The 18,116-nt window shown below is 41.5% G+C and overlaps 2 protein-coding genes across 4 annotated transcripts; one reads left to right on the top strand and one right to left on the bottom strand.

Annotated features, from left to right (window-relative positions):
* Positions 1–621: 621 nt before the first annotated feature.
* On the top strand, positions 622–11,621 carry LOC120458100 (RNA pseudouridylate synthase domain-containing protein 2). 2 transcript variants are annotated; one of them, XM_039645627.2, is made up of 11 exons: positions 622–688; positions 2,722–3,470; positions 8,482–8,574; positions 8,649–8,736; positions 8,793–9,015; positions 9,592–9,679; positions 9,876–10,096; positions 10,157–10,347; positions 10,413–10,640; positions 10,708–11,024; positions 11,092–11,621. In XM_039645627.2, exons 2-11 carry the CDS (start codon positions 2,766–2,768, stop codon positions 11,164–11,166), a joined length of 2,229 nt encoding a protein of 742 aa, XP_039501561.1. In that variant the 5' UTR covers positions 622–688; positions 2,722–2,765; the 3' UTR covers positions 11,167–11,621. The 2 variants fall into 2 exon arrangements, with proteins under 2 accessions (XP_039501561.1, XP_039501563.1); XM_039645629.2 differs by lacking the exons at positions 9,592–9,679; positions 10,157–10,347; positions 10,413–10,640; positions 10,708–11,024; positions 11,092–11,621 and having other exon boundaries at positions 9,876–10,047.
* Positions 11,622–12,472: 851 nt separating this feature from the next.
* Positions 12,473–17,232, bottom strand: LOC120450759 (lysosomal alpha-mannosidase). 2 transcript variants are annotated; one of them, XM_039633909.2, is made up of 10 exons: positions 16,950–17,232; positions 16,141–16,511; positions 15,870–16,075; positions 15,676–15,812; positions 15,441–15,574; positions 14,437–15,077; positions 14,141–14,373; positions 13,662–14,073; positions 13,157–13,599; positions 12,473–13,099 (listed from the first exon to the last, which is right to left on the bottom strand). In XM_039633909.2, exons 1-10 carry the CDS (start codon positions 17,058–17,060, stop codon positions 12,533–12,535), a joined length of 3,255 nt encoding a protein of 1,084 aa, XP_039489843.1. In that variant the 5' UTR covers positions 17,061–17,232; the 3' UTR covers positions 12,473–12,532. The 2 variants fall into 2 exon arrangements, with proteins under 2 accessions (XP_039489843.1, XP_039489835.1); XM_039633901.2 differs by lacking the exon at positions 15,441–15,574 and adding an exon at positions 15,164–15,297.
* Positions 17,233–18,116: the final 884 nt, after the last annotated feature.

Below are 18,116 nucleotides of genomic sequence, written 5' to 3'. Positions count from 1 at the left end.
CAAAAATGAGATCCCGATGAACTTGATTTTACATTTTTTTTAAGAACAGAAAAAGAAAAGCATTTGTAGATAAGCATTTCAATCCTTACAACTTACCTTTGCATCAAACAAGTTACGAAAGTTCGAAAACGCAACCAAACTAACCACACAACTCACAACTTAAATACAGTGGATCAAAACAGCATTTTGGGAAACAAAGAAACAAATCGTTAAATATCAAACAGGTTGAGAAATGAATTTCGGCTACTTGACATCTACATTTTGTACCTGAATAGTACAAACTTTTTAGTTATGATGTCGTAATAGGCTTACCCCAAAAACTTACTTATAAATGAATGAATATAAAGAACTATAGAACTATAGAACTTTAGTATCTATTTAACTAATGAAAAACTGATAACTCTAATAATATAACTCTTATATTATATTATAGCCCAAAATAACTACAAGGCAAAATTTGTACATTTCAGAAGTTTCGTAAATTGCATAAAACATTTAGCACAGGATCCAAACCAAAATTCATGCTATTTCATGCTGTCTGCCCCACTGTGCAGTGGTAAATTCACCACGACGGCGAACGGCAACCCAAGTTTGTTATGTTTGCGCCAAGTTTTCAGCTTTCATTCGGTGTTTTGGATTCGGACAGACTAGAAGTAGATGCTGCCGCGTGAATGCCATCGTCGGTCAGGTATTAAAACGTGACACTACATTCGCGTGTGATTCCCCCCCGTTTGTAATCAAATTGTGCTTAAAAACATTTAAGATGCGTTGATTACTTTCGAACGTTGTGGAATAGATCAAAAACACTATGTAACTCAAATCGATGTGGATGTGATGGTTCTATTATTTTTCAAAGCATTATTAATGTGAGGAGCCTGCAAGCAAAGTACACTAAAAATACAAAAAGGAAACATGATTTCGACAGAACTTGAACAACATAATTGCTATATGTTGTGAACGATCAAAGGCGCCGACATTTTGGCAGAAGAATACAAATTTTTATCATAGAAACGATAATTTTCCATAACCCATCATATTATGACACATTTTATTGGAATTTTAGTGGCTGAAACTATGGAACATTGAATGAAATGGTGCGAAAAATTAGGCCTCTGTTAGAATTCATTGCTATATAGACAGATTATTATGCGCTTATTAATAGGAAAACGCCATAACAATCTAATAACATTTTCCATTGGAACACAAAACGGTCCATTAAAAATATTGTGTTGTGCTCTATGAAATTCTTTGAGCCGTTTTAGTTTAGCGTTTTCGTTACCAACAGTTTGGAAATGAATTTACCTTCTGCGAGCGCACATATACAAATTTTCCTATAAATATAAAAGTAGCTCTCACTAAAGTGTTGTTCTTGCTTTTAAGCCCATGATCTATTGTCATCCTGGTGATTTTCAGATCTGGGGACTTACACACGAGCGTTCACACGCGCGTGTATATAGGATGATTTTATTTTTTGAAAATTCTTTCTTCCCATTGTCTACATAATATAGTTATGCAAGAATTTTTGTTTGAGAAATTGTACTAAAACCACTCGAATAGATGAAGATACACAATTGTGGCTGATAAAATGGAACTAAGACAAAAGAAGACTGATGACAAAAATGAGTGTGCCTATATCTGCGTCTCTATGTACATTCTTGCGTCCTAAGACATCTTGCGTCCGAAAATCTCTAAAATTCTGGTATCTTGTCGATAGCGAGTGGACCTAGTAATATACAAAAACTTAATTTAGCACAAGCTGCTAGCGCAAATGAAAATATTTACACGTGCGCATTTGTGCCATTTGTCTCAGTAGGTGGTGAGGTATATATGCACCCATATGACGTATGTATGTGTGTAGTATATACCTGATTCCAATGCTTTCTAAACATTCAAAATCGTGAGCCGATATCCTAATGCCTTGCCGTGTGCGAGAGTATACGTATTATTCCATTACACATCCATACACCCCGGTATATAGATATAGGCACCCATACGCAATTCTTCTTGCCAGAATTCTGACAGACGCATGTACGCGTCTGAATGTAGGTTTATACGTATTCTAGAGGATATATTAGACTTTGTCTCGTGCAATTAGAGTAGCCGAATAGCAGATGGCCCCCGCGTGTATTCTAAATGTATTTTCAAAGATTCCATTATCGTTTGGCTCCCATTTTGCATGGGATTCATTTAACTCTCATGGGAAAAGAAATTCTTTGATCCAATGCTACTATGGCCAATGAAAATATTGTTCTTAAAAACACATGATCGCCCCATAGACAGAGTTAATGCAGTGCAAAGGCTAATCAACATATTGTTCCGACTTTTTTGTGTGTACTATTTGTATTTTGTATTTTTTAACGGCAATTCGCTAATAGAAACCACAAATTAGCGCATTTCGTGGAGCCTCATATCCACGTTTTATACACCCAAGAAAAGGTGTTCATAAACACTATAAAAAATAAATAAGCAGTTTGTTTAGGTTTTTAATTCGCATTATACGACCCTAAAATCGCTTCGACTTTTCAAATAAAACAGTCGAAGCAGCATCTGTACATCTGTGTAGCCAAGACAATTTGTAAACACGTACACAACGATTTGTAATTGACTTTAAGAGCCATAATGCTTTCGCATGGACTGCGCAATCAACGGGAACCTATCCGTGAAGTTTACCAAGCGAACCGATATTAATGTCATTTCCGAAAATACCCATCCCATCTGCAGTTTCCTCTCAGTGAAGTGAATAAAAGCCCAGGCGCGTGTTAACAATGCAGAATTCCCCGGCTCCATGTGCCTGGTACTTGCCCTGGTCCCTGGCCGCCCAGCAGCACCAGCAGAAGATGCTGCAGATGCAGTCGCCGTTTCTGGACAAGATGGGGGCTACCTCGGTGGGCGGCATCTTCGCCGGCCAGCCGCAGATGCAGCAGCAACTGTCGCCGAATACGGCAGCAGCACCGCCTGCAAACTACCAGCAGCCCGCTTTGCATCCAAGCGCCGCTCCAGGAGCACACTTCCACATGGGATCCCCATATAGCCACCTGGCACCGCAGCTCCTGAACGCCGGCCAGCTGAACCAGAACGCCCTCATGCACTCCGCCATGTTCCCATCCCTGCCACTTGGAGCCTACTATGCACCCGCCGCCGGCGGTGGTCACACGGCCTTTGGTGGCGTTCCCCTGACATCGGCTGCCCAGCAATCGCTACTGGCCGCCACTGGAGGAGCACCGACTGGCCACTTGGCCACCCAGCAGACGGCTGCCCAAGTGCCCGTCCAGGTGCCCGTCCAGGTGCCCGTGCAGATGACCCAGCGGGCAGCTCCTGCCGCCTGCTCCATGGTCCAGCCACTCAACTGCCTGCCGCACCAGGAACTAAATCACCTGTCGTCCATCAATCTCAACCTGCTGCGCAGCCCGGCTCCTCCGCTCCCAGCCATCCAGGTCTTGCCAAGTGCCGAGGTGCCGATTAATAAAAAGGTGAGCTGCAGTTTGCTTAGTACTTGTAATGATAGGCACTATTCGTACTTGAGCGAAGGCTAGTACTTAAATTACGCAGACAGCTACACTGAGCGAAAATGTAGAAATATGAGTGAATATAAAATAACTTTCTAATAAGGGTCTCACTAAGCAACATAATCTTTAAGCTGGAAATATTTCTTGAAGAAGGGAGAAGCATTTTGGGATTATCTTTGCTTTTTTTTGTTTTCTTGATGGCTCAGCTTAAGATTTATTTACTTGATTGGCATACTCAATCATTTATTGTGGAATGTACAAGTTTCTTAGTTCAAGAACAACAAGAAAAATAAATCTTTTTAATGAGAAAATAATTGATGGATCGTTTGTTTAATCAAGACATAAACATAGAAAGTACTTGAGTTCTTTATGCAACTATAAATAAATTCCAACTCCAAATAAAAACGTTGATCACTTACGAATTCGCACCTAAATAATTCTTTGCTTACGAAACATGGCAGTGATTTACAATTTCACACTTAATGCACGAAGTGCACTCGATTTCCTTTCTATAATCCACAATTAAAATGTAATCCCGCGAGTGAGCAAATAAAAACCCAACCACCACTAATTGGTCTTTCAAGCGCTGATGTTGCCCCATAACGAGATGTTGCACAATTCGAGCCGACAACGATGTCAAAATTAATAACAAATTATTTCACATTTGAAAGCATATGGTCGTTTGTTGTTGGTTGACTCAACATTATTTAACAATAAAATCTTCTCGATCCGTTTTTGTTTTAAGAGCCAGTTGCGTTGCGTTTTTTGGCCTGCACACGAAGCTCTTGGCTTTCAGATTTTTAAATTTTCCGCATGGCTAAAGCCGCCTTATAATATACCTACTTACTTACTTAGCCGCTATTTGCGGTGCCGCAGTGGCTATCTTTTGAAACCCGATGATTTCATAAGCCAAGTAGTGGTGAGCGGGCAGCCGAATGAGCTGGTCAAGGTTATAGTCGGCTATAGCCTTACTCCGAACATATAGCCAACTAGTAGAGTAGCTCCCAGATGTAGATAGATGTACGATGTTTTCCATTGTTTAATGCACATGGGCTGTTTGCACAGCGCAGTGTCTATAACTTTACACTTGCCGGCGGATGACCATGAAAATCAAGTTAGTTGCATCTGCGAGATAGCTCACGTTTGTAGATACATACATACATATGTATGTACATATGTGGGCAGGGAGTATCTGATGGATGTAGCTGGTTCAGGGGGCAGAGTATTTGCTTACATTACTGATTGACTACTACAACAAAATGCTTCCAAGAAATCTATTGATAGAATGATTGAAATGATTCATAATAACCCATTTGAGATAACCCCTTGAAAACGCCATACGTAAGCCACTGCAAGCGGCTGCCAGATGCACACAAGTCGGCATAAATCGCATAGAATTTCAGAGTGTGATCTCGGTTTTCGATTCGCAGCCGCCAAGAACGGGAAAATCGCATCATTTATGGCTAAGTAGGCAAGAAGCGCCGTTATGGGACAACTTGAGTAGGATGTCATTGGACCATTCCTGCAGCCTGATCGTCTGAATTCTTACACTTGTCCGGCTAAATGCATTCGTCAACAAGTTGCCTTGTTTGGAATAAGCCCACTTACTGGAATCTAGTTTACTCAATCAAAACTGGCTTAAGTTTATACAGTTAAGCCCAATACAAATCACTTGGGCAATTTAATTGCTAGCACTCGTACGCCGCCACAATTCTCAGAATGGCTGCAAATGTTGATCGAAGTCGGTTTGGAATCTATTAAAGTTCAGTAAACTCGAAAAATAGCATAGTTAAAGTTGAGTTTCCAATACCAAAGGTTAGTACTGCTGTAGCAAAGTGCCAATGTCATTTTCATGTTCAGAAACTTAAACCATTTTCAGTGTCACATGCTCACCGTGTCCAAGTTTTTCTTATTGTTTTCCATTTTTCTTCGATGTTCTAGCAGCCAGATCTAGTTATCTTAAGCCCAGGCTTTTGAAAAATGTTTTGTTTACAAGAAGCGGCGTATCGTATGAATATACATTTCTATGCGCAGAACAAATGCGTAATCTCTTTTAAAATTGATGTTAAATAGGAATGTCCGATGCGGGGCAGAACTAACACTGTATGATGAGTGCTCTTGAAAATAGATAATTAATATATAGCAATAGGTGGGTGGTGGTCACGTGTAGTGCTCACTTCTCTCAGTTTCCACCATTCAGCATTCAGTTTTCCGCTTTTCCACTTTTCCGCTTTTCCAGACATTCGCCGATCCGTTCGCACCTTGCGCAACACATTGGTGTGCAGGCGATAAAAGCGTGCCGCCCGCGATTTGTACTTCGCCCCTCCCCCGTCTCTGCCCCCCGCCTCCACAGCTTCTCCATGAACAGCCTTGGGGTGGGCGGACTCATAAATATGTTCCGGGTGCCAGAATGAGACACTATACTCGCACATACATATATTTTCCAAGCGGCCGGCATCGCCCCCGCACCGCACTTGCTTATATCAAAGAGCCAAATGGTGTTTTGCACAGTTTGCCGACAGCAAAAATACCTCGGAAATGCAAGCGAACATTTTGGAATAAAAGAACAAATTTAGAATATGATAGAATGTGTAGTAACTTCACTGAAGCTATTTCCGTCGCAGTTCCGGAGAAACCAATATACTCTGTGCGCGCAGCCATCAGGTATAATTGGATATGCATTATGCGGCTATCTCTGTATGTGCATATGCTCGTGAATATATGCAAATGTCTGCTTATATATATATTTAACATACTTATAGAATTTCCATATACATTAGCAATGATCATCGTATGTGGATGTGGATGTGATTGTGCCATGTGGGATGGTGGTGGGGATGAGGATGGGGATGGGAATGGGAATGGGGACCGCCGTGCGCCAAGATCGCTGGCAACAGGTCGCCGCTGTTGAATGATTCAATTAATTGATCATCTTCGTTTATACTCAGCTCCCATGGATGAGTGGACGTGGAAAGCGTGTAGGAGGTCTTCATTCATTTGTGTTCAATGGACACGAGTATCATCACCGGTAATTGGCCAACACGAGCGCAATACGCATTTCATTCGCCCGATCATTAAATTTGACGCAACTAATTTCGGGATAGTCAGATTTAGAGTTTCTTTTTTTAAGAAACAAAAAAAGGGGGGAATATTTCGACTTTGAACGCTGCCCCAGGAGCATGTGGGTTTGGGATGTTATTAGTTGATGTGTCTTAAATTCTTGTGTCAATCAGAAGTGATTTATTTTTAGTGGAGGACATGCACTAATGTAGCGTAGCAAATATTTACTGCTCGCCTGTTTGTACATCACTTTAGTTGCCTTGTATAAACGCAAACTCGTTGCCAGCAGGTGTTTACTGCTCAAATTAAACAAAAATAAACAATTATCTGCTAGTCTCATCTCAAGTTGATCAAAACTGGCAATTACACGGCGCGAGATGAGCGCAGCTACTGAAACTTGCGGATACATGTCGTATGTTTAGCTACTTTATTTTAACCGGAATTTCTAATGAGTTGCACTTAGATGATGTACAAGTCATGATGGTTTTCTAATGCCCAACAAACTAAAGAAATAGTTCTCAAGCTCGTAAATATAACATTTCATTTCGAATTTCATTACATCCGGTAATAAATTAGAAATTCTATCTGAAACGTTCAATATTTCCTTACATTTTCCAAAACAAATATGAGCTGTTTCCATCGCTATTAAATCCGATTTAAATCAAATTTTTGACATATTTTGATGCCGAGAAATAAAAGTCTAAATGAGAATTATGGTAAATAAGATATCATAGACGCGACCCAAAAAATACTTGCAGTTAGTTTTTACCATGGTTTTAGGTTTATTTTGGGTTAGTACAGCGGCGCTAGTATATGTTCGCCTGTTCATAATGTTCATAATCTAAATTTAAAACGTATTCATATACTTCGAGTGTATCTTCTGTGCATTGTTCTGGGTTGAGATGGTTTTTCAAATATGCACGGTGTACACGGTCATGCATATGTGTATCCACGCGTTTTAGACCCATTGTAACTGGGGGGATTTCGCCGAGCATCGTACCCCGCACCGGACGGCGGAGATGAGATCTCTTCTCATGGTATCTCTGGGTATCCCATGGTATCCCCCGTGGTCGTGGTTGTGGTCCGTGGTCTGTGGCTCTCCCGCGCGTCTTTTTGGGCATGCAACATGTTTCCATCACCCGTTGGGCGCACTGCCAACGAAAGCAACGAGGAGAGGAATGACATAATGGAGTAATGCGACTAGCGGATACCGGGCACTTGAAAATCATATACCCTCTTGTGGGGCGGAAGCTGCGCAATGACTTTATTTCTGTGGTGTTCAATACTTATATTTAATACTTCAAAATTAAATGTATAAGTAATTGTAGTAGTATTATTGAAAGCATGTCCACTTAGTTTTGTTTGATCTGTGGTAAGACTTATGAATTATTCATCTTTTAGTTTCCAAACTAAAATGTTTCCCCCTTTGGGCAAAACCAGGTCGGTTTGACTACCTAGTTTCAAGTACATCTATTTTAAATTGTCCAATATACTCCGCTTACCTTCGAATACCGCGCATAAAAGACAAGCGTCAGCCAATAGTAGCTCTATGAAGGCACCAGACATATAAGCGTCGAAGCCAAGTACATATCCCAAACTGTTTATAAATATATATGTGTTCCTAGAACAATATTTAGGTATCTGTACGAACTTACGTAATATAAAGCATAATGTAACATAAGACCTGCTGACTTGCCCACCAAGAGCATCTCACTTTGACCCAAATGGATTGGGACTACTAAAGATTAATGGATTGGAAATAAACAAAGTGATACGCATTAAAATGGAGGAGAAAGTGAAAATAGATTTGGGGAATATTGCTGTTGATCAGGTTTAGAGGTCGAGGTAAAATTTTGATAATATCTTTATTCTTAATTCTAAATGTATTATATATTTTATGTACTACTTATTACAGACTACTTCTCCAAGGGACTCTGAGAATCTAAAAATCAAGGTTCCCGAGAAGCGGAAAACAGATGATAACGATCAAATAAAAGAACTAAAGAAAGTAAGTATCTTTCAATGAAAGGTTTTATATAATTTTAAAGCACATTACTAAAAAGTGATGCCATTCTATTCCAGGCTAAGCTGGAGACAAAAGCATTGAAGGCTAAGAGACCGGGATTCACGGATGAAAGATACCAGGAAACATCCTACTTTATGGAAAATGGTAAGGCATTCTGCACATCCCAGAAGAACTATTGTATGAAATGCCTTTGTAAATAGGTCTTCGCAAGGTATATCCGTACTACTTCACATTCACAACATTTACAAAGGGTCGCTGGGTGGGCGAAAAGATATTGGATATATTCTCCCGGGAATTTCGGGCACATCCCGCGGAGGAATATGAACGTTGTATTCAAACTGGCACACTGACGGTCAACTTTGAAAAGGTGCCCATTGACTACCGGCTGAAACACAACGATCTACTCGCAAATATTGTTCACAGGTAATTTAAAATGAATACTTCTATTCTATTTTACAAAACTCGCATAATGTGTTCTGTGTATTTTTTTCATAACCCGTCGATTCTAAATGTGTTTTTCACCAAAAAAGCAAAGTAACGCTACAAATGATATACATTGCCCAGATTGATGTACCTTGTACTCTCCAAAAATCATCAATTCCAATAAATAATCCATAGTTTATAAATGCCTAATGACTTAAAAACCTCTTTATGATTTTTTGACTTTTTAATATAAATAATAATTGTTCTTAATTTGTGAAACATACTTACCATTCATAACTTAACCAAACTAAGTAACTCAAACTGAAGTCTTCTTTTCTATCACTTATACTATTAGAAAAAAATAAAAAGTAAAACAAACTTTTTATACCCATAACCATGTATTTGAAAAGCCTTTCAAGATACAGCCCATTAAAACAGACTGCAGTGTGCCAATGAATGGCCTCATAAAAGTAGCCCATCCGTTTAGCATATCTTTATAATCTTCCCGATCTCTAGTGATACAGCCGACGGAGATGATATATCGAACTAACCCCAGTTTCATGGCTATCTTTACAGACACGAAGTTCCTGTGACTTGTCAACCAATTAAAATTGTGCATATGGATGAGGACATTGTAGTTGTAAATAAGCCAGCATCGATACCTGTAAGTGGCTTAAACGACCGCCATGTTACACATTTAATACAGAAATAGTCAATTACTTCGACCTTAGGCTGTATTTTAATGTTATCACTACTGTCAGAAAAAAAAAACCTACTTCCTGCACATCTGTATACGCCGATTTTAATGATCAGCTATTATATGAGATATCTAAGCATTCCTTGTGCTCCCACTTTTACAGGTACATCCCTGTGGACGTTATAGGCACAACACCGTAGTCTTCATACTGGCCAAGGAGTTCAATCTGAAGAACCTACGCACAATTCACCGACTTGATCGCTTGACATCTGGACTTCTACTATTTGGACGCAGTCCAAAGAAGGCGCGCCAAATGGAGCAGCAGATTCGCAACAGACAGGTGGAGAAGGAGTACATCTGCCGCGTGGAGGGCGTATTTCCAGAGTGAGTAAAATTCCCAACTTCAAAGGCCTTTTAAGTAGCTAGCATTTGTGCAATTCTCAGTGGCATCGTGGAGTGCAAGGAGCCCATTGAAGTAGTCAGCTACAAGATTGGCGTGTGCAAAGTATCGTCGAAGGGCAAGGATTGCACCACGACTTTCCAGAAGCTTTCACAAAACGGCAGCACCAGTGTGGTACTCTGCAAGCCACTCACTGGCCGAATGCATCAGATCAGAGTGCACTTGCAATACCTAGGTGAGATAATTCCGAAGAAGCTGTGCCCAACACAGGTTACTAAATGTAAGTGTATTTCCCCGAAGGTTATCCCATTCTGAACGATCCACTGTACAATCACGAAGTCTTCGGTCCGCAAAAAGGACGATCCGGTGATATAGGTGGAAAGTCAGACGAAGAGCTTATACGAGATCTCATAAACATACACAACGCGGAGAACTGGCTGGGCATCGATTGTGACTCGGATATATCCATGTTCAAGACCACCAAGGACGAGGCCGATCGGGAAAGTCTCAGCAGTGAGCACACTTCCGGTGCGTTGACCTACATATCTTATGATCTTATGATGCAGCATATCTAATATCTTTTGACACCTTTCAGTTGTTCATCACAGCGATGATGATGGGTGTGTCAATTCCCGGGAAACTACACCACCTTGCACGGAGGCCCAGCAGTCCGAAAATAGTGTTAAACTAATAGAACGCACCAATGCAGTCAAGGAGTATCCGCTTGTGGCACAGAAGTCTTCCTCGGATAGCTGCCCAGCTCCACTGGATGCAGTGGAGCTTCCATTGAGTGGAGGAGGGTGCAATGTGAACAAGGTAACAGTGGATGAGCATTGCTACGAGTGCAAAGTGCACTATCGTGATCCGAAATCAAAGGATCTTATAATGTATCTGCACGCATGGAAGTACAAGGTGTGTGATTATATTCAAGACCTAAAGTATGAACTCTAATCTCTAATATGTTAACCAACTTTTTTAGGGCCCTGGATGGGAGTACGAAACGGAGTTACCGAATTGGGCCCGCAACGATTGGGACCAATTAGACTCGGCATGAGTACACAATACTGCATATGTTAGCAACCAAACAGACCAAAATCAACAAAATTATATATATCATACATGAAAGATGTGCCTTTAAGATTGGATAGCATGCGTACGCTTCTGTTAATGCGTTATACGATAATATTTATGTACACAAAGGCGTTTAGATCGATTGTATTATTATATACGCATTCTAGGATCCTATCAAGTTCACAATCAACCACAAATAGGCTAATCAAAGAGCTGAAAAGACGTGCAAATAAATTCGAAGCTTTTACTACAAAATACTAGGTATATTTATATATATACAAGACATGCACTTATCTGAATTAATGATATGTGAAAGGCAATATATTATACTGTAATCGGAATAGACAACTTTATAGAAATTAGTTTATATGAGTGTAAAGCAAAATCATATACGGAAAAGTGAATATAAATAAAATTTTACAAATGTTTCTTAGAAAATGTGCTGCTTTTCCTTAAAGGAATTCAAGCCATCAAAAATTATATATTTAAATGGTGTTTGGATGGTAAGTGGTTAAACATTGAAGTCCCTGAAAACCCAACGAATGAGAAAACTAGACGCAATTAAATCTAGAATAAGAACAAATGCAACTTGCCCCTTTGCCATGAAAGTTTCCAACTTTTTTCATTAAAATGCGCTTTGGCATTCCACTACTTCTTTCTCCTTCAAAAGTAATAGATGCATTTTTTATTAAAGAGGGTAAACATACAAGCACTTGCACCCTTATATGTACTAAATGGACTTTTGTTACCCCTTGTGGCACGAAAGTTATTAAACATTTATGCAATGACTGCAGATCCTACACCACACATGTATATTTAAGTAAGTTCGCGCCCCTGGCTCCAAATTAAAATTGGGGTTAGCTTTATTAAATATGAATGCATGATTAATATTGAGTCATCCGCATTGCAATTCTGGACCGTCCGTCGTTAAAATTCTCACTGCAGAGTTTATTGGTGCACAATATCCTGAAGTTGATCTAGTTCAATGAATTGAAATATATATGCTCTTCTTGATGAATGATTATCTCAGAGAATCTTCTCTGACCGCAATTTCAAATGTACGCCCTTAAGAAACACATAAATCAAGTCGCATCGCCTGAGGACAAAGGATTTTCTCTCCTTGAAACGTACATTGTTGGTCATTCTAATTTATAATCAGAATGTATTGTTATGCTAGTAAGTATCTATACACACAAATTCAAGGCAGCTTCTGCAGCAGGAAATTCAGCAATTGCTGCTCATTTTGTGGTAAAATACTTGTGGCAGATACTTCAGAAATCATCCAAAGATTAGATTACTCATTAAATTTTATTAAACATATACTTTCGTTGCTCTGCAGTAAAGAGCATTTACGCTGGTGTCAAGTATACAATGAATGTTCTGATTTCCATTGGACTCAGTTCAATGATATACTCCTGATTGCTGCTATCTGCCTTGAAGGAGTTGTAAGGACCCTCAGTCGCCTTGGAGCTGCGTCCCTCGTCCTTTTTGTCCTGCTGCGAGTCAGTTTCGCGCCTAATGCGGTTACTCTCGGCACCCAGTTGACCAGCTGGCAGGGCTTCATCCGCGTACTTAACAGCCAACATGGGTTTCTCGGCACTTAGTAGGTGAACGGACTCAGCGGGTTGCGAGAATGTGGCATATGTGTTAACCGCGGCTTCTTCAGGATCCGGCGCAAACTGGAGTCGTCGACTTTCGTCCAGCCAGGCATTGCCATCCAAAGTGGTTTCGCGGATGCCCTCGACCTCGAAGGCACTCAGCACGTTCCTGACATTGAACTGAGCGGGCTGGGAGTAGGATGCATCCTCGCCGTTCTCCAAGATGTGCTCGAAGCGCACCAGGAGTTGGTTCTCGTGCCAGGGCTCCAGGGTAAGCAGGTGCACGGGTTTCGGCAGAACCAATGAAATTCCGCTAAACTGCAAGATTTCAATTCATATAAAATAAAATATTTTCTAAGTACTCCAGCCACTTACGGTATTAGTAAATGCTGTCTGCCATTCATCTGCACTGTAATCCTCCATATTGCTGAAGAACTTCCATGTGGGCAGCAGTTTCTCCAGCTGGGTTAGCCTCTCGATTCCCTTGAGCGAGACACCTTCCCGATCCGTGGACTTTCCGAAGAACAAATGGTGTTTGCCTCGAGCAATTAGTCCATCGCCAAACTCGGTCTCATTCAAGGCCTCGCCCACGCCAAAGGCATCGTCCTTCAACAGACGACGGTGAACCATCAGTTCCAAGGATCCGTCCTTCAAGGAGCTGCCTCCCTGGGCTCTATCCGTAAGGATGGCCATGCGGGCTGTGTCGTCCTCCAGATCTATTTTAGTCGTAATGGGATAGTAGTTGCCGGCCACTGCTTCGTTGATTTTCACACTCCACGTGTCGCGATGGTTGATTTTCCTCTTGATCATCTCGCGACCTGTAAGAAGTAATTTGGCCTGAGAATCTGATCCTGACACCTATGATATGCCTAGGTATTACCATTGGAATCGGTGCGGAAAATGCCGTCCGATGCGATATCCGAGTTGAAGCGAGTAATGACCTCCTTGCCAATGCCATCGTCAATCGGAATGGGTCCAACCAGCCACTCAAACTCAGCGTATGAATCCTTGTTGTAAACACGCACCACCTGGCTAATCCAATTGTTGAACTTCTGATGCACCTCATGCACCAGATCGCCCTTGTAGACTTCGATTTCGACTTGGTCGGTGGCAAAGTGTATCTTGTCTTCGTTGGGTCGGAAGATGTAGGCACCGGATGAACGATTGAGGAACTCTGCATTATTTCCAACAGCACCCTCGTAGAACAGGAAATCCTGACTAACCAATCTGGTTAGACCATCGGCTGTGACTTCCGAAAGGAAACCATTGGTGTCGAACCCAAGTTGAATGTGCTGGAAACATAAGCAAATATAAATAATATAAGTACATATATACATCTGTGTTAATCGGATAACTTACACTATTTCCAATCACTGTAACGCTGGAAGTTCGCTTCGGCAAGGCCCTGGATGCAGTGCTACCCTCAGTACTACCCTCACTACTGTCCAGTTTCTCAACATAATATGTGCGGTATCCCAAGGGCGGAATGTTGGTGGCTAGGAAAACGATCTCGTATTTGGCTGTGGAGTTCCTGTGCTTAATGTCGATCAGCACTTGGGGAATCGGAACGGCTTGGCTTTCCAAAGTAATACCTGAAAATAGTGATAACAACGTGTTAACAACGAACTTCTTTCCGTTTTCGCTCGGCAACATACCCTGGTTATCAATGATTTTGTAGTTGGGCTCTGGCACAGGAATCCTCACATACTCATTGACCGTGTGAGCCAGCGGATTGTAGAGAGTCAGGGCGAATCTATCGTTCACCTCGGAGACGGGACAGGAGGTGATGTTCAGCAGGGCACAGGTCTTGAACTCGAAAACATATTTGGCCGATTTATCCTTAACATTTTCCTTCGATTGAACCGTCAATTGATTCAAGACATTGCGAGTGGTAGCTCCACAGGCCCGGAAGGCGACACTCATACGCTTGGCATAGTCCAGAGCCACCTTTTCCTTCTCGGTTCCAGTTATGGCATCGTGGTGCTGCATTATGCCGAGGGTTTCGCGCATAAAGGTCAAGTGGGGATCGAATTCTTCGGGTTTCTGGGGCGCCAGGGCACTCAACTGCTTGCAAATCTGCAGGAAGTGATTGCCATCCCGCTCGAATCGCTTCAGAGTGGGTCGCGATGTGAAGTAACCCGTCCAGTATGCATGTGGATCGGAGGCATATGGGAAGAAGTCATCGCTCTTGCTGGGCCAAGTGATGCCGGCATCGTGCAGCGATTTCAGATAGCAAGATGGAGTGGAGTACAGTAGGTTTATGTTCGAACCATTTGCCTGGCGTTCATTGGCATATCTATGGGTCGGTAGAAACGGGAACTATGTAGTACAGACCATGGCTTATCTCATCGCTCAGCTCTGTCAAGGAAAGCCCCTACTTACTTAATCAGTTTGTCCAGGTTCTTGTACCACATATCAGCGTTCTGGTAGTGGAAATCCTCACCCATGGTCAGAATCACGTTGGGAGTGCGATAGTGTTCGGCCATTTTCGTAACGTACGCCAGGAAAGTATCCACCTGTTTTTCACACACACATGGCAGTCAAATTAAACTGGGTTTTTTCATTGAAACGACGGCACAGTTTTGGACAGAACAGTTTCGAATTTGAAGGGGCTTTCTTTAACAGTTTGCTGTGAGAGGACATAACAATAGGCAATTACCGTATCAACTTGTCGAGGTTCTTATAGTAGACATGGGCAGCCTGGTATGTGAAATCACCGCCCATTGTGACAATGATATTGTTGGTGCGGTAGTATTGGGATTGGGTCTTGGCGAAATCCAAAAACGTATCGATCTAATGATGGGAATGGGATACACGAATGAAAGACATAACAAAAGCTCAACCAATGCCAAAAGTAAAACATAGAATAGATCACATATGGTATCAGTTCTTACGCGCTCTTTAACATTATTATCGGGACTGTGTTTGCCATCAATGATGGGTTGATCGTTGCAAAGGATATCGAAGCAGAAGCCATCTGGTGCCTGGTAGTTGTTGTAGAGGGCGCCGCTGAACAGATCCGCTTCCTCTCCTGAAATATAGAAAGTAGATTAATGATAATGTTTTACTATAGATGAAAGTTACATACCCAAATTGGCTGAACCATGCCATATCATCTCCGCATTCTTGGTCATGAGACGCTCGTCCTTATCCTGATAGTCCAGTCGTCCGAAGAACATTCCATCGAAGCCCATTTGCGCGAACATGGATGCCATTTCCCTGGAGTGACCAAAGGGATCTATTTGCCATCCCACCCGCGGACGTCCGCACTCTCCAAAGGTGTCATTCAAAAGTCTGCAAGTGGAACACTCAGTCAATAGCTACTCATAATTTACCAGTGCAATTGAACCTATACATACCTCAATCCCCAGGAGAACTGATCAATCACACTCTGGTAATGGGTGGTGGCCTCGTCATTCATGCTCCAGGCACCGCCAATGAATTCGAGTCTTCCTTGCTCCACCAACATCTTCACTGCATCCTGGACTTTCGGCTTCTGCTCCTTCCACCACTTGAAGAAGAAGGCAGACTCCACATAGATGAATCGTTTCTCCGGATCCCGGAGCAGAGCCTCCACCACCGAATCGATAATATACTGGACTCCAGCCTTTTGGATTCTGGTCTCGCTGCCATAGTAGTACTGGTCGACGGTCTTCAGCCAACCCACGTCGTCATGGGTGTGGGCCACCAGGTGCACGTTCAGCATGTTGGGTTTCGTTGGATGGCAGCTCTGAAATAAATATTTAAGTTCCTTATTTAATCCTCTTAATCCCACTCAGAACATCTAACTATGCTGTATATATCTTATATGTATTCTATCTGTTTTACGATTTTTAATAGTTCAATGAGTGCAGTGTATCGACACTCAACTCTCTGGTTCTTTCTCATTTTTCTCTTTCGCTTATCAGTTCAAATGCGAATAGCTTGTAAAATGAACAGGCCTCTCTTTATTTTTTATTATTTGCATGAAACAAAGTATACTGTGTTCGGAAATAAAGGCTGAGTTTGCCGGCAAATTGCATATACCCCGGGTATATATACAATGTACCCGTAATCAGTTCCATTCTCACATTAAACTCGACCTGTATTTTAAGGCTGCGCAGCAAGCAACCTGTTGCATGCCCCACCACTTGTATGCCTTTCTCTAAGAACGGTTTCAGTAACTTACCTGATAGCCGCACTGGGATGCCCTTTGTTGAATACTCCGCAAATCGGCATCGTGTATCAGGCAGCCGAAGACGCAAAAGAACGCCAGCCACACCGAAGTCTTCGCAGACATTGCAGTTTTCGTATTATTGATTTACGTTTGTGCAGTTTACATTCAAGTCTGGATTTTTCACTTTCTCAGTATAGTCCGATATATACACACACACTGGCTGCGGGAAGAGCCGACTTATAGAGGAAGTTCCAACCGTCCCAAGCGATCGCATCGGCCTCTCAATGCGGACTGCTCAAACTGAGACCGCAAACTCAGCTCGAGACCTTCTTCTACTTGAGAATTGAGAATGATTCTGTATTGCCACCCAGTACATACAAATATTGAGAAAGTGAGCAAGTATTCCCATTCCCACACATATGTTTGTACTTGGGATCGTTTGTATGTAGGTATGTGCGATAATTCGCCGGGTAGAAATACTGATAGGCTTGTAAAGTATGTACATGTGCGCTCTTAAGTACGCGTATTCCTTCAAAGATTGCTAAACTGGCTTTAGATTGATCCATTTAATCGCTTCCACACCATAAACTGCTCAAGTGCCTAATTGGTTTCTAAAAACCGATCACACAAGTGCATTCACTATCGTTACTATCAAAAACTCGAGAAAGGTTCTGAGTGGTGCACTTCAGAAACAGGAAGTAATAACCTGTGGCTCAATAGTGCTGAACTGTAGTATAGTTGCCCAGTAACCGCAATAAAACTATAAAGGCTATAACTTCTCATTAGGGTGTATTTACTTAGGTGAGTTCAAGAGATCGAAGGAATATGTAAAGGTGATGCGAGAGGTGATTGATTGAATACTGATAGTCCCAATTAGCAATTTCACACCTAGGAACATCTCTTGATTTGGTGTGCCAATCTTAGGTATAGCTAATCGTAGAAATATAAAATTATGTAGTTTCCTTATTCATTTTACCAATTAAGAAAAGGTAACATTTTGGAACTCCAAAATTTTTTTTGTTTATGAACTAGAAGTAATCGTTTGAAGGATTTTATCAGTACGAGAATAATTCAATATCTCTTGGAATACAATAAAGTCCATTGAGTACAGATATTTGTATATAAAAGTGTTGTACCTAGTTCTACACAAATTGTTTACAAATATCTGCTAAGTGTTTA

The sequence above is a fragment of the Drosophila santomea genome, chromosome 2L (genome assembly GCF_016746245.2).
Source record: "Drosophila santomea strain STO CAGO 1482 chromosome 2L, Prin_Dsan_1.1, whole genome shotgun sequence".
Taxonomy (NCBI): Eukaryota; Metazoa; Arthropoda; class Insecta; order Diptera; family Drosophilidae; genus Drosophila; species Drosophila santomea.
This window is presented reverse-complemented; position numbering and strand designations above follow the sequence as displayed.

Excerpts from the sequence above, each read along its gene's own strand:
- LOC120458100 (XM_039645627.2), top strand. The coding sequence starts at position 2,766 with ATGCAGAATTCCCCGGCTCCATGTGCCTGGTACTTGCCCTGGTCCCTG. Across the intron at positions 10,348-10,412 it reads AGTGCACTTGCAATACCTAG|GTTATCCCATTCTGAACGAT; the intron begins GTGAGATAATTC and ends ATTTCCCCGAAG. Across the intron at positions 11,025-11,091 it reads TGCACGCATGGAAGTACAAG|GGCCCTGGATGGGAGTACGA; the intron begins GTGTGTGATTAT and ends CAACTTTTTTAG.
- LOC120450759 (XM_039633909.2), bottom strand. The coding sequence starts at position 17,060 with ATGTCTGCGAAGACTTCGGTGTGGCTGGCGTTCTTTTGCGTCTTCGGC. Across the intron at positions 15,078-15,440 it reads AACCTCGACAAGTTGATACG|ATATGCCAATGAACGCCAGG; the intron begins GTAATTGCCTAT and ends ACCGACCCATAG. Across the intron at positions 14,374-14,436 it reads CAAAATCATTGATAACCAGG|GTATTACTTTGGAAAGCCAA; the intron begins GTATGTTGCCGA and ends CACTATTTTCAG.